The sequence below is a fragment of the Rhincodon typus genome, chromosome 9, assembly GCF_021869965.1.
Source record: "Rhincodon typus isolate 14 chromosome 9, sRhiTyp1.1, whole genome shotgun sequence".
Lineage (NCBI taxonomy): Eukaryota > Metazoa > Chordata > Chondrichthyes > Orectolobiformes > Rhincodontidae > Rhincodon > Rhincodon typus.
Genome location: NC_063340.1, coordinates 91,517,876 through 91,533,510, shown reverse-complemented (window position 1 = coordinate 91,533,510; position 15,635 = coordinate 91,517,876). Strand labels below are relative to the sequence as shown.

Genomic DNA, 15,635 nt, shown 5'->3' with positions numbered 1-15,635 from the left:
GAATCTATTTTAGTAAAAAAGATATTTTTCTCCAACAGTTCATAAAGTTTGCAAACATCGAAGAGGACACACCTTCATATCACCGAAGCTATGATTTCTTTGTCTCCAGGTTTAGTGAAATGTGCCATTCAGGACACAATGATGCTACAGACAGAACTAAGTGAGTACATACCGAGTAGATACCCAACATAGTTCTATTTACAGGGCATTAGGGAGAGATTTTCAATCTCTATCCCACTGAAGTGAGTTTCTAAAGCGTAATTAGTCATTACTGAAAAGAATGTCATGACTTGCTTTAATTGACTGTTCATTGTTACAATATGGAGACAGTAAGGACTGCACATGATGAAAGCTAGAGTCAATAAATGTTTCAGGCTGAAACATGACTTTCCTGCTCCTTGGATACTGTCTGACCTGCTGTGCTTTTCCAGCTCCACATTTATTGACCCATAGTTACAATATGTCTGAAATTCATTGGGTCCACAACATGGATGTAATAGAGAGCTGTGAATGCATGTTTAAAGGATACCACATTGTCACAATTTGTCAGCTTGGCTCATTCCCTGATTGAAGCTGATACTGCCTACATCTGTGAAGGTCCATTGGCACCTACTGCCCCGATCCTTCGACAACTATTCTGCTAAGGTGACCAGGAGCGCATCTGAAGCCCAAAGTCTAATCCTATCCATCAACTCTTGGTTCAGTTGCTTCATGTCAGACAGCTATTGGGGATTTTCTATTTACCTAAATGGATTACATGTCAATTCTTCATGGCAAGAATTCATTTGATACTTTATAATGGTGCACTAGGAGAAATTCCTAGTATTGTCTGGGATCTTCCACCCTCCCTCTGACAAAGCCCTCTGATATTGAGGGAGAGAAGATGGGAAACTCATTTTCCTTCTTCCTTCCTACTAGATTTTAAGTAAGCCCTTCCACAAGGTGAAATCCGAGTACCTTTTGCTGTTTTCTGTCCATCAGGATCCGTATGGCTGGTATAAAGGGTCTGCAGGGTGTGGTAAGGAAGACAGTTAATGATGAGCTCCAGGCCAACATCTGGGAACCCCAGCACATGGATAAAATTGTCCCCTCCCTCCTTTTCAATTTGCAACAAGCAGAAGAAGCTGAGAGGTAAGCCATGAAGTTCCTTCCTTGCATTATGTCAACATCTCTCTCTCTCTCTTTGCCTTTCACTCCTCTATGGTTTTTCACTCCTTCCATGATCTTCCACATCAGCTATAGTCAAATCTAGGACCTTCCTCAACTTTTACAAGTTTAATTTCCAAACACCTGGAGAAAGACTTAACAACTGTCATAGTGATGGATGTGTAAAGGGCTGTCTAATGAATTTCTGCAGTACATCCTGTAGATGGTAAATGCTGCTACTACTGAATGTTGGTGGTAGAGTAAGTGACTGTTTTTGAATGTTTGCCAATCAATCAAGCTGCTTTGTGCAGAATCGTAGAATCCCAGCAGTGCAGATAGAGGCCATTCGGCACACTGAATCTGCACTAACCCTCCGAAGGGAATCCGAACCAGACTCAGCACGCCCCCACCGTATCCCTGTAACCCCGCTTTTTACCGTGGCTAATCCACCTAGCCTGTACATCCCTGGACACTACGGCACAATTTTTTTAAGCATAGCCAAACCACTTAATGTACACATCTTTGGACTGTGGGAGGAAACCGGAGCACCTGCGAAAACCCACAGATGATTTCAAGCTTCTTCAGTGTTGTGGGAGCTGCACTCATCCAGTCAAGTGAAGAGTATTGCATTCCTGATTTGTGCTGTTATATGGTGGTCAGGTTTTGAGGAGTTAAGAGGTGAGTTATTCACTGCAGCGTTCCTAGAACCTGACCTGCTCTGCAACCACCATATTTACATGTTATTACTTTTATTTGTTTTTAGTTTTTAATTTATATGGTCTGAATGTGAACAATCCCACTTCTGACCTTGTGATGGAGGGAAGATCATTGATGAAGCAGCTTAAAATGTTTGAGCTAGGCGATTATCCTGAAAAGCTACTGCAGAGATGTCTTGAAACTGAGATGATTGATCTCAAGCAACCACAACCATCTTGCTTTATGCCAGGTATGAATCCAACCAGCAGAGGTTTTCCCAAGATTCCCATTGACTCCAATTTTACTAGGGCTTCTTGAGACCATACTTGGTAAAGATATTTTCAAATCAACCTGTTTGGAGCTGCTATTACACAACTCTTGAGCAGGTGTGACTAGAACCCTGACCTCCTTATCCAGAGGTGTGGACACCACCACTGCAACACAAACGCCCCTTAATTAAGATAAAGTCATCATTGTCATCAGACCATATCTGTTCTTTCATTAGAGAGAGATGACCAGTGGTGGTTTAATCTGAGGGTCACCTCAAGTCAAGGGGGAGACTAGTGAAACCACCCTGTCGATGTCACTCTGCACCATAAACCAACCATCCAGCCAATTGGCCAACTGAGCTAACTGACTTCTATCCATACTTGATGAATCCTGTCCTGATGTTAAATGCAGTCACTCTCACTTCATCTCTGGGTTCAGCTCCTTTGAAACATGATTGGAGCAAGGCTGCATTGAGGTCAGGAGGCTGAGTGGTCCTGAAGCTCAAACTGAGTGTTAAGAGATCAGGTTATTGCTGAGCAACTTTCACCTGATACCACTGCTATTGATAATTGCCAGCAGTCTGATATGGATGTGTTGGATTTGTTATGCTCTTTGTGGATGGGACAAACCTCTAAAAGTTTCGACATTGCTGGTCTTCTCTTATTGTGGATTTAATGGAACAGCTTGGATGGGATTACAGTGCACAAGTCTCCAGTACTGTGAAGGTTCTAAAGTTATCAGGCCCTGTAAGTTTTACATCATCTAGTGCCATCAGCAGTTTTTGACTGTAGTATGTGTGATTTTGTGGACTTCAAATAGGGACCGAAATAAATCATCTACTTGGCGCTTCTGTGTGAAGATTGTTAGAAGTGCTTCAGCCTTACCTTTTGCACGGATGTGCCATGCTGCCCAATCATTGAGAAGGGGGAGTTGTTTTTCAGTCATTTGTGAGATGTGGATGTTGGTGGCTAGCCAGCATTTATTGCTTGTCTCTACTTGCCTTTGAGAAGGTGGTGGTGAGCTGCCTTCTTGAACTGCTGCAGTCCACCTGCTGTGGGTTGATTATGGAGGGAATTCCAGGATTTTGATCCAGCGACAGTGAAGGAACAGCGATATATAATCCGAGTCAGGATGCTGAGTAGCTTCGAGGGGAACTTGAAGGTGATGATGTTCCCATGTATCTACTGCTCTTGTCCTTCCAGATGGAAGGGGTTGTGGGTTTGGCAGGTGCTGTCTGAGGATTTTGGTGAATTCCTGCAGTATTATAGACAGCACAGACTGCTGCTACTGAGCATTGGTGGAGGAGAGAGTGGATGCTTGTGGATGTAGTGCCAATCAAGCGGCTGCTTTGTCCTGGACGGCGTCAAACTTCTTGAGTGTTGTTGGATTTGTATTCTTCCAGGCAAGTGGGGAGTATTCCATCACACACCTGACTTGTGCCTTGTAGACGATGGGCAGATTTTTAGAAATCAGGAGGTGACTGACTCACTGCGGTATTCTTAGCCTTTGAACTGCTGTTGTAGCCACTGTGATTATGTTGTGAGACCAGTTAAGTTTCTAATCAATGATAACCCCCAGGATGTTGATAGTGGCAGGTTCGACGATGGTAACACCATTGAATGTCAAGAGACAATGGTTAGATTGTCTCTTAATGGAGATGGTCATTACCTGACATTTTAGTACGAATTTTACATGCCGCTTGTCAGCCCAAGCCTGATATTATTCAGATCTTATTGCATTTGAACATGGAGTATCTAAGGAGTCGCAAATGGTGCTGAACATTGTGCATTCATTGGGGAACATGCCCACTTCTGACCTTATGATGGAGAGAAGATCATTGATGAAGCAGCTGAAGAAGGCTGGGCCTAGGACACTACCCTGACAAACTCTTGCGGAGATGTCCTGGAGCTGAGATGACTGATCTCCAACAACCACAACCATCTTCCTACAAGCCAGGTATGACTCCAACCACTGGAGAGTTTGCCCCCAATATCCGTTGATTCCAGTTTTGCCACACTCCTTGATGCCACACTCAGTCAACTGCTGCTGCCTTGATGTCAAGGGCTGTCACTCTCACCTCACCTCTGGAATTCAGCTCTTTTGCCTATGTTTGAACCAAGGCTGTAATGAGGTTAGAGCTGAGTGGCCCTGGGGAAACCAAACTGACTGTCACTGAGCAGGTTATTGCTGAGCAGGTGCTGCTTGATAACACTGTTACTGACACTTTCCACCACTTTACTGATGATCGAGAGGAGACTGCTGCGGTGGTAATTGGCTGGGCTAGATTTGTCCTGCTTTTATGCATAGGACATACCTGGGCAATTTTCCACATTGTCAGGTAGATACACTGTTGTAACTGTGCTGGAAGAGCTTGGCCTGGGGAGCAGCAAATTCTGGAGCACAAGCCTTCAGCACTAATTGCTGGAATGTTGTCAGGGCTGGCAGTATCCAGTGTCTCCAACCATTTCTTGATGTCATGTGAATTGAGTCAAATTGGCTGAAGACTGGTGTCTGTAATGCTGGGGACCACGAGAGGAGGCCGCAATGGATCATCCACTGGGCACTTCTAGCTGAAGATTGCTGTGAAAGCTTTAACCTTATCTTTTGCACTGATATGCTGGACCCTTCATCATTGAGGATGGAGATACTTGTGGAGCCTCCTCCTCCAGTGAGTTGTTTAATTGGCCATCACCATTCACAACTGGATGTGGCAGGACTGCAGAGCTTAGATTTGATCCATTGGTTGTGGGATCCTTGCTGTGTTCATCATTTGCAGCTTATGCTGTTTGACATGCAAGTAGTCCCATTTGGTAGCTTCACCAGCTTAACACCTCATTTCGACACTGGTGCTGCTCCTGGCATGCCTTCCTGCACCCTTCATTGAACCAGAGTCGGTCCCCTGGTCTGTTGATAATGGTTGAGTGGGGGATATGCCGGGCCGTGAAATCTCAGATTGTACTGGAGTTCAATTCTGCTGTTGATGGATACCCATTCTTAACTTGTTAGATCTGTTCAAAGTCTCTCCCATTTAGATATTTGTGGAGACTCCACTTCCTATTGGTTAAAAGAACAAGAACAAAGAAAACTACAGCACAGGAACAGGCCCTTCGGCCCTCCAAGCCTGCGCCGATCCAGATCCTCTATCTAAGCCTGTCGCCTATTTTCCAAGGATCTGTATCCTTCTGCTCCCTGCCCATTCATGTATCTGTCTAGATACATCTTAAATAACGCTATTGTGCCCGCCTCTACCACCTCTGCTGGCAACGCGTTCCAGGCACCCACCACCTCTGTGTAAAGAACTTTCCACGCATATCTCCCTTAAACTTTTCCCCTCTCACCTTGAAATCGTGACCCCTAGTAATTGAGTCCCCCACTCTGGAAAAAATCTTCTTGCTATCCACCCTGTCTATACCTCTCATGATTTTGTAGACCTCAATCAGGTCCCCCCTCAACCTCCGTCTTTCTAATGTAAATAATCCTAATCTACTCAACCTCTCTTCATAGCAAGCGCCCTCCACACCAGGCAACATTCTGGTGAACCTCCTCTGCGCCCTCTCCAAAGCATCCACATCCTTTTGGTAATGTGGCGACCAGAACTGTACGCAGTATTCCAAATGTGGGCGAACCAAAGTCCTATACAACTGTAACATGACCTGCCAACTCTTGTACTCAATACCCCGTTTGATGAATGAAAGCATGCCATATGCCTTCTTGGCCATTCTATCGACCTGCGTTACAACCTTCAGGGTACAATGGACCTGAACACCCAGATCTCTCTGTGCATCAATTTTCCCCAGGGCTTTTCCATTTACCGTATAGTTCACTCTTGAATTGGATCTTCTTGGTTGTTTTAATGTCCATCACCATTCAAACCTGGCTGTAGCTGAACTGCAGAGCTTAGATTTGACCCATTGTTTGTGGAATCACTCAGCTCTAACACTCATTGCTATACTATTTGACATGCTGTGGTTGGTTTGCTCACCGAGCTGGTTCATTAGTTTGCAGATGTTTCATTACTGTGCTGGGTAACATTATCAGTGCAGCCTCCGATGAAGCGTTGTTGTATTTTTCCGCATGCTATTTAAACTCCAGGGTTCATTGGAATTGATTACCTCATTTCCAGTTTTTCTTTATAGTGGTGTGTACATAGGGTCTAATTCTATGTGTTTTTTGATGGCCTTCTTGGTGGAGAACCAGGTCTCCAGGACGTTTGACATGATAGTTGTCCTGTGATGTAGTTTCACCACCTCATTCTTAGTTCTGCCTGGTTGAGTTCTTGGGATGCCCTCTTACATTCTTCATTCATTCTTGTATCTCTTCTTGCCATCTCTTGTTTTTAGATGCTGAATTTGGCATCTCTTCAAAACCTTGCCTGTCTCTAAAGCCAGTAATTCAGTCTAAATCAGACTATTACATTCAATCCTTAACTAAATGTCCAATCCTACATTTCTCTGTTGCCAAGAATACCTTCTACCACGCCTGTATTTTCACACATCTCAGACCCTGTTTGCTGATAAAACTGACATCTATGTCCTTTCACGCCAATGCAAATATTCTCACTCTGTCCTAGCCAACTTCCAATTCCTGAAACTCTGTAACCTATAATTCATCTCAGACTTTGCTGCTGATATATTATTATACACCAAACCTCGACACCTATTGTTCTGTACTCACTGACTTACACTAGTTCCTAACCTCAACCACTTCACCATAAAATTTCCTTCCTTTTATTTGTCATTTAATCTGGATCACATTTAGTTCATTCTAATTCTCCTTAATTAATCTTTTCAGTCGTTCTCCATCACCACTGCAAGAAACTGAGAAGGAGAAGGAGAGCCCTGCTGCCGTGGCTGAAGGTTGCCTTCGAGAGCTGCTAGGCCGTGCAGCGTATGGAAACATCAAAAATGCCATCAAGCCAGTTTTAATGTACGTGATGTGTTTTGTTAATACAGTCCAACAGACTGGACATTTTGTGGCTTAAATTTGATGACATCACAGTGGAGCTGCATTTAATCAATGTTATGTGAGGACAGAAGGAAATATGAAAGGCCATGTACATTCTCGCCCTATCATTGGTTCCAACCACCCATTCAATCCACTGTTCTGAAAAGTTGTACCAGATTTGAAATGTTAATTCTGTTTCTCTTGTTCACAGATACTGCCAGACCTGCTGAGTTTCTCCAGCATTCTCTTTGTTTCAGATTTCCAGCATCCATAGCATTTGCTTTATTTGTTTAATCCTCTCTCACTGCCCTATCATTGACTCTGCCCAACCATTTAATTCCATTCCACACCCATGTACACTTTCCCCATCACTGACTCTATACACTCTTTAATCTCCTTCCACAGCCTCATGTAAACTATTCACCATTACTAAGTCCATGCATCCATTTAATCCCCTCTCATAGACCCATAGACTCTTTTCCCTATCACTGACTCAGCATACCCATTTAATCCCCTGCCCACAGATAAATGTACACTGTCTCCTAACACTGACTCTATGCAACCATTTAAACCACTTCGACAGCCCTGTTAACTCTTTGTGATCACAGACTTAGCCAGCTACTATTCTCCTTCCATTCTGCATGACTATAAAAAGAAACATAAAGAAATAAGAACCGGAGTAGGCCATTCAGCCCCTTGAGCCTGTTCCACCATTCAATATGATCATGGCTGATCATCTAACTCAGTACCCTGTTCCATCTTTCAACCAGTACCTTTTGATCCCTTTAGCCTTTAAGAACTATATCTAACTCCTTCCTGAAAACATTCAGTATTTTGGCTTTAACCACTTTCTGTGGCAGAGAATTCCACCGACATACCACTCTTTGGTAAACAAATTTCTCCTTATCTTAGTCCTAAATGGCCTACCATGCATTCTTAATCTGTGATCCCTTGGTTCTGGACTCCCTGGTCATTGGGAATATCCTTGCTGCATTTAATCTGTCTCGTCCTGTTAGAATTTTACAGGGTTCTATAAGATCCCCCTCATTCTTCTAAACTCCAGTGAATATAGTCCTAAACAATCCAACCTGTCTTCATTCATCAGTCGTGCCATCTCAGAAAACAGTCTGTTTAATCTTCATGCACTCCCTCCTTAGCCAGAACATCCTTCATCAGAGGCACACTAAAACTGTACACAATGTCCTAGGTACAATCTCACCAAGACCTGTAAAATTGCAGCAAGACATCCCTGCTTCTGTTCTTGAATCCTCTTGCTATGAAAGCCAATATACCATTTGCCTTTTTCACTGCCTGATGCACCTGCAGACTTACTTATATTGATGTTGTATAAGGACCTCTAGGTCTTGTCTCATGCCATCATAGTTCCTCTGTTTAGATTCAGGATCGTGGTCATAGAGTCATACAGCACAGAAACAGACCCTTCGGTCCAACTCGTCCATGCTGAATAATTTTCCCAAACTAACCTAGTCCCACTTGCCTGCCTTTGGCCCATATTCCTCTCAACGTATCATATACATGTATCTATCCAAATGTATTTTAAATGTTGGAACTGTGCTTGCATCTACCACTTCTTCTGGCATTCATCCCACATATGAGCCATTCTCTGTGTGAAAAAGTTGTCCCTCAGATCCCTTTTAGATCTTTCTCCTCTCATCTTAAAAATATGTCCCCTAGTTTTGAACTGTCCCATCCTACGGAAAAGACCCTTGCCATTCACCTTATCTATGCCCCTCATGATTTCATAAACCTTTATAAAGTCGCCTCTCAACCTCCTATACTCCAGTGAAAAAAGTCCCAGCCTGTCCAGCCTCTCATAGAAACATAGAAGATAGGAACAGGAGGAGGCCATTTGGCCCTTCAAGCCTGCTCCACCATTCATCACGATCATGGCTGATCGTCCAACTCAATAGCCTAATCCTGCTTTCTCCATAAACCCTCCAGTCTCTTCAACATCCTGGTAAATCTTTTCTGAACCCTCTCAAATTTAATAATAGCCTTCCTATAGCAGGGCAACCAGAACTGTACACAGTACTCTAACAGTGGCCTCACCAACGTCCTGTACAACCTCAACATTAGATCCCAATGCCTATACTCAATGGTCTTAGCAATGAAGACAAGTGTGCTAAATGCCTTCTTAACTACCTTGTCTACCTGTGACTCAGCTTTCAAAGAACAATATAAGTGACCTCCTAAGTCTCTCTGTTTGACAACACCACACAGGGCCCTACCATTAACTGTTGATCTCAGGATTGACAATGCCACTCTCCATCTTATTGAAGAATTCTGTCTTATTTGGCCATTCTTTCCCAGGGCCTCCCACAGTTTGATTGCCGATTATTTCTTTCTCAATCCACAATACCCAGTCTAGGATGGCCTGTCCTCTAGTTGGTTCCTCAACTATTATAGAAAAGAGGTGGTAATCTTGAATCTCAATGCAGACAAAAACAACATCAACTTATATTGGGGAGAAAATGGGAACAGAAGGATTTTGGGGTGCTCATCCTGAAGGGCTGAAGGTGGCAGGACAGGCTAATATGGTAGTTAAGAATGCATAATGGACACTTGTTTTCATCTATTGTTGGCATAGATTATAAGAGCAGGGACATTATGTTTCAACTGTACAAAACCTTAGTTGGGCTACACTTGGAGTACTATGGGCAGTTCTGATTACTACAGTATTGGAAGGGTGTGACAGCAATGGAAGGAGTGCCAAGACAATTCACCAGGATGTTGCCTGGGCTGGAGCTATGAAGAGGCTGGAAGAGCTTGTGTTCTTTTCTTTAGTGCAGGGACAGCTGAGAGGGGATCTGATTGAGGTAAATAAGATTGAGGGGCATGGACAGGGTGAATAGAAAGCAGCTGTTCCCTCAATTGAAAGGTCAGTAACAAGCGGATATAATTTTAAGGTGAAAGGCAGGAGGTTTAGAGAGATTGCAGGAAAATTGTTATCACCTACAGGGTGGTAAAAATCTTGAATGGGAGGGTAGTTTGAGGCAAGAAATTTTACAACCTTTAAAAGGTATGTGGATGAGTATTAGAAATGTCATAATGTTCAAGAAGTGCTAGAAAGTGGGACTAGTTTAGTTTTAGAATAGCTTTCCTCATTGCAGACTGGATGAACCAAAGGGTCTTTTTTATATTGTATGATTCCATGATTGTATGATTTGACTCCATGGTCAGATGTCTAAAAGTCTGATCAAAGGGATGGTTTTCTTAAAGGATGAAAGTGAGGGAGGTGGAGAGGTTTAGAAAGGAAATTGAAGACTTACGGGCCAGACATCTGAAGGCATGGCTGCCAATGACGAAACAATTAAAATCAGGGATGAGCCAGAAACCAGAATTGGAATGTAAAGGATGGGAAGGGACAAGGACATGGAGAGATTTGAAAACAAACATGATGCACTCTCCCCAGTGCTTAACAACAATAAAAGTTAAAGACAAAAGTTGGATTTATTTAACTCCTGTCATGGCAGAAATTGACAGGATGGGCCATTGTAAATAAAAGTAAATCCTTGTCATTTGTTTCTTAGGCACTTAGATAACCACTCACTGTGGGAGCCTAAGCTGTTTGCAGTCCGGTGTTTCAAAATCATCATGTATTCTGTTCAGGTAAGTGTTTGATGTTTAGTGTTCACTAAATCTCCCAATTGGGTCCCATACATTAATTTAACTATTGGTAAAGGAACTACAGCGTCAGGGTTACAGTCCTTTTTTTATCATAAACAACAACATCCACCATTAGACTCAACAGATTATGTCTATCTCCTCACTTTCCAGAGGGTAGGTAAGGACAGTATTTGGACTGATCACTGTTAGATTGCAGTAAACCAGTTTGTTTGAAATGCATTGTTCAGTTATTTCAAACTTGCTATTAGAGTTGTCGAACTGAGTTCAGTGGACAGATGCTCAATAAAGCATTTATTTATAAGTCATGCTGTGCAAGTCATGTTTATTGTTAAGTATATTAAAGAATATGGGGATATGGCTAAGGGAGTGTGGGATATGGTGAGGGGGATGGGGCTATGGTGACGGGATGATGTATTGTCTCCCTGGTGCCAGTGTCAGGGATGTTTCAGAGCAACTGCAGGACATTCGGAAGGAGGATGGTGAACAGCCAACAGTTATGGTACATGTCGGTATGAATGATATGGGTAAAAAAAATGTTCTGCAAAAGGTGTTTGAAGAGTTAGGTAGTAGATTAAGGAGAAGAACTATTAAGGTTGTAATCTCCGGATTACTTCCAGTGCCACACTGTACTGAGGATAGGAGTAGGAAGATAGGTCAGATGAATCTGTGGCTAAAGGGATGGTGTAGGACAGAGGGCTAGAGATTTTTGGATCATTAGGACAGTTTAAGGTTAGTTGGGATGCACAAGCTCAGCAGGTTGCACCTGAACCAGAACAGCCCAATATCCATTCTGGAAGGTTTCCTCCTGCTGTTGGGGTTTTGGTAGAAGATGGGACATGGAGTGGATGTAAAGTTGGGAGCAAGGTCCAATCCGGGATAGAAAGAATACCAGGACAGTTCTGCAGGAAGAGAAGACATGGAAATGATAAGGCACATGGAAGATCTGGAAACCTGAATTTTAATGCAAGGAGCCCAATCCGTAAGGCAGATGACCATAGAGCATTAATCAGCAGGTAGGAATGTGATATTGTTGCAATCTCTGAGAAATGGTTGAAGGAAGGACGGGACTGGCAGCTCGACATTCCAGGGTATAAAAGTTTCAGGCATGGTGGAGGTAGTTGGGGAAGGAATGTAAGACAGATGGGGACATTGCATGATTGATAAAGGAAATAATCATTTCATTAATGAGGGAGGATGTCCTAGAAAGCTCTTCAAATGACGCCATCTGAGTAGATCTTTGAAGTTAAAAAGGGGCATTCACTTTGCTGGGATTTTACTACAGGTCTCCCAACAGTCAGATGGAAATAGTGGAGCAAATGTGTAAGCAAATCACAGAAAGGTGTGAGAGAAACAGGATCATAGTTGTAGGGGAATTTAACTTTGTTAACATTAACTGGTATCACCTTAGTGTGAAAGGACCAGATGGGGTCAAATTTTTAAGGTGCATCCAGGAGAACATTTTGTGCCAGTATACAGACTGTCCCACTAGAGATGGAGCAGTGCCAGACATAAGCCCAGGAAATGAAGCTGATCAAGTGGTTGGAGCGACAGTGGGCAAGCATTTTTGGGGATAGTGACTATAACTCTATGAATTTCAAAGTCAATATGGAAGGGGAGAAGGATAGTTTGGAAGTTAAATTGGGGAAAAGCTGATTTCAACATCATTAAACAGGATCTGGCAAACATAAACTGGGAGCAGCTACTTGCAGGTAAGTCTACATTTGGAAAGTGAAAGTATTTTAAAAGTAGTGCAGTGAGAATTCAGGACCAACATGTTCCTGTAAGTGTGAAGGGTAAGGGCAGCAAGTCCAGAGAGCCCTGGAAGTCAAGGGCTACCAAGAGTTTGACAAAGAAAAACATGAAAGCATATGCTAGGTACAGAGCATTAAAAACAATGGAGGCCTTTTAAAAGTCTAGTAATGAAGGGTACTTGTAAAAGAAATTCAGAGGGCAATGAGGGGCCTCAAAATATCTTTGGAAGATAAAATTAAGGGAAACCCAATAGCATCTTATAAGTATATTAAAAGCAAGAAGATTACCAGAGAAAGTGTGTGGCTGATTAGAGACCAAAGGGGCAATTTGTGTGTGGAGCCAGAGGACATGGTTGAGGTCTAAAATTAATATTTCGAATCTGTATTCATAGAAGAGAAAGATATTTTCGCTGGATGTTCCAGTTTGGGATGATGAGGTTCAAGAGCACGTTAGGATTAATAAGGAGAACGTATTAGATAATTTAGTGGGCATAAAAGTGAATAAATCCCATGGCTTGATGTGATGTATCCCAGGCTGTTATGGGAGGCAAGGGAGGAGATTGCTGGAGCCCCTGCAGAGATACTCAATACTTCGCTCGGCACAGGTGAAGTTCAAGCTGACTGAAGGATAACTAATGTGGTTCCTTTGTTCAAGAAGGACAGCAAGGATAGGCCAGGTAATCACAGACCAGGTTACAAAGGGACATTGACTAGGTTGCAAAGGGACATTGATAGGATGCAGAGCTGGGCTGAGAAGTGGCAGATGGAGTTTAACCCTGAAAAGTGTGAGGTGATTCATTTTGAAAGGACAAATTTGAAAGCAGAATACAGGGTTAATGGAAAGATTCTTGGCAATGTGGAGAAGCAGAGGGATCTCACAGTTCATGTCCACAGTTCCCTAAAAGTTGCCACCCAGGTGGATAGAGTTGTTAAGAAGGCGTTTGGTATGTTAGTTTTCATTAAGAGAGGGATTGAGTGCAAGAGCCGTGAAGTTATGCTCCAGCTATACAAAAGCCTGGCTCGGCCACATCTGGAGTATTGTGTCCAGTTCTGGTTGCCTCATTGCAGGAAAGATGTGGAAGCATTGGAAAAGGTGCGGAGGAGATTTACCAGGATGTTGCCTGGAATGGAGGGAAGGTCTTACGAGGAAAGGTTGAGAGAGCTAGGGCTTTTCTCTTTAGAACAACAAAGGATAAGAGGTGACTTGATAGAGGTGTACAAAATGATCAGAGGTATAGATAGAGTAGACAGCCAGAGACTTTTTCCTAGGGTGGAGGTAGCTATTACGAGGGGGGATAGTTTTAAAGTGAGTGGAGGTAGATATAGGGGAGACGTCAGAGGTAGGTTCTTTACTCAGAGAGTGGTCGGGGCGTGGAATGCATTGCCAGAGAGGGTAGTGGAGTCGGCCTCATTCGGGGCATTTAAGCGGTTATTAGATAGGCATATGGATGATAGTATAAGGTAGCAGTGGAGGTTAGATAGATCTTAGGTTTAGGGTAAAAGTTCAGCACAACATCGTGGGCTGAAGGGCCTGTACTTTCCCCTTACCCTATCCCTGTGGACTGTGGAGGAAATTGGATCACCCAGAAGAAACCCACGCAGATACTGGGACAATGTGCAAACTCCACACAGTCACCTGAGGGAAGAATTGATCCTGGGTCCGTGGCGTTGTGAGGCAGCAGTGCTAACCACGGAGTCACTGTGCCTCCCAAAAATTATTGGAAGAATTCTGAGGGATAGGATTAATCAACACTTGGAAAGGCAGGATTGATCAAGGATATTCAGCATAAATTTATTGGAAGGGGATCCTATCCACCTAATTTAATTGCGTTTTTTGAAACGGTGACGAGGTATATTGATCAGCTTAGTATAGTTGATGTGGTTTACACAGCGTTTAGAAATATGGAAAGTGCTGCCTGAGAGGGAGGTGGAGGCAGGTACTCTTGCAACATTTAAGAAGCAACTGGAAGAGTACTTAAAATGCCAGGGAATCGTAGGCTATGGACCAAGTGCAGGTAAATTGGATTAGTACAGTTCGATGTTTGTTGGTCAGGGTAGCCATGGTTGGCTGAAGGGCCTGTTTCAATACTGTATGACTGGGACATATGGATAGGGAACTGGGGATATGGTGAAGGGATTGGGGAATATGGTAAAGGGACTAGGGGAGTAGGATGAAGGGACCAAAGGATATGGTGAAGGGATTGAAGGAATATGGCAAATAGACTAGAGAAATATGCAAATGAATGGAGGATATGGTGCAGAGATCAGAGTATATGATGAATGGACTGAAAAATATGGTGAACAGACAGAGGACTGTGTAGTGAAGGAACAGGGTGAAATGGTTAAAACACATGAGAATATGATGAAGAGACTGGAGAATATGATGAAGTCACCGGGTGATAGGGTGCAATTAAGATTTTTTTTAAATTCCTAGGATCTGATTGTCATTTTCAAGGCCAGTATCATTGCTTATCCTTTACTGCCACTAAGAAGATGGTGAGGATCCACCTGCTTGAAAAGCTTCACGTCTCCCACAGTGTTACACTGAAGGAACAATGATGTTTTTCAAAGTCAGGATGGTGAATAGCTTGGAGCGAAACTTGCAAGTGCTGGTGTTTGCTTGTATCTGCTGCCATTGTCCTTGGGTTTGGAAAAAATGCTCTCGAAAAAGCCTTATTGAGTTTCTGCATGGAAATAGACCTTTCAGTCCAACTCGTCCATGCTGACCAGATATCCTAACCTGATCTAGTCCCATTGCCAGCATTTGCCCCATATCCCTCTAAACGCTTCCCATTCATGTACCAATCCAGATGCCTTTTAAATGTCATAATTGTACCCACCCACCACCTCCTCTGGCAGCTCATTCCATGTGCACACCACCCTCTGCATGAAAAAGTTGCCCCTTATGTCCCTTTTAAATCTTTCTCTTCTCACCTTAAACCTATGCCCTCTAGTTTTACACTCCCCTACCCTGGGGAAAAGACTTTGACTATTCACCCTATCCATGCCCCTCAGGATTTCATAAATCTCCTTATGGTCACTCCTCAGCCTGCATCCTCACACCTTGCCCTCTGTAAAGACTGTATTCCATTCTCCCAGTTCCTCCGTCTTCATCGCATCAGTTCCAATGATGCAAACTTTGACGAGGGGGCCACTGAAATGCCCACCTTTTTCCTCAAC

The 15,635-nt window shown here is 43.2% G+C and overlaps 1 protein-coding gene across 2 annotated transcripts in view; it reads left to right on the top strand.

Moving 5' to 3' along the window:
* LOC109923218 (protein EFR3 homolog B-like) overlaps nt 1-15,635 on the top strand; it is a 135,058-nt gene that overhangs the window by 23,749 nt on the left and 95,674 nt on the right. For both annotated transcript variants that reach the window (XM_048601040.1, XM_048601039.1), the window contains exons 5-8: nt 39-160; nt 982-1,131; nt 6,904-7,038; nt 10,608-10,686. In XM_048601040.1, coding sequence (XP_048456997.1) covers nt 39-160; nt 982-1,131; nt 6,904-7,038; nt 10,608-10,686 — 486 coding nt within the window. The remainder of the gene's footprint in view (nt 1-38; nt 161-981; nt 1,132-6,903; nt 7,039-10,607; nt 10,687-15,635) is intronic.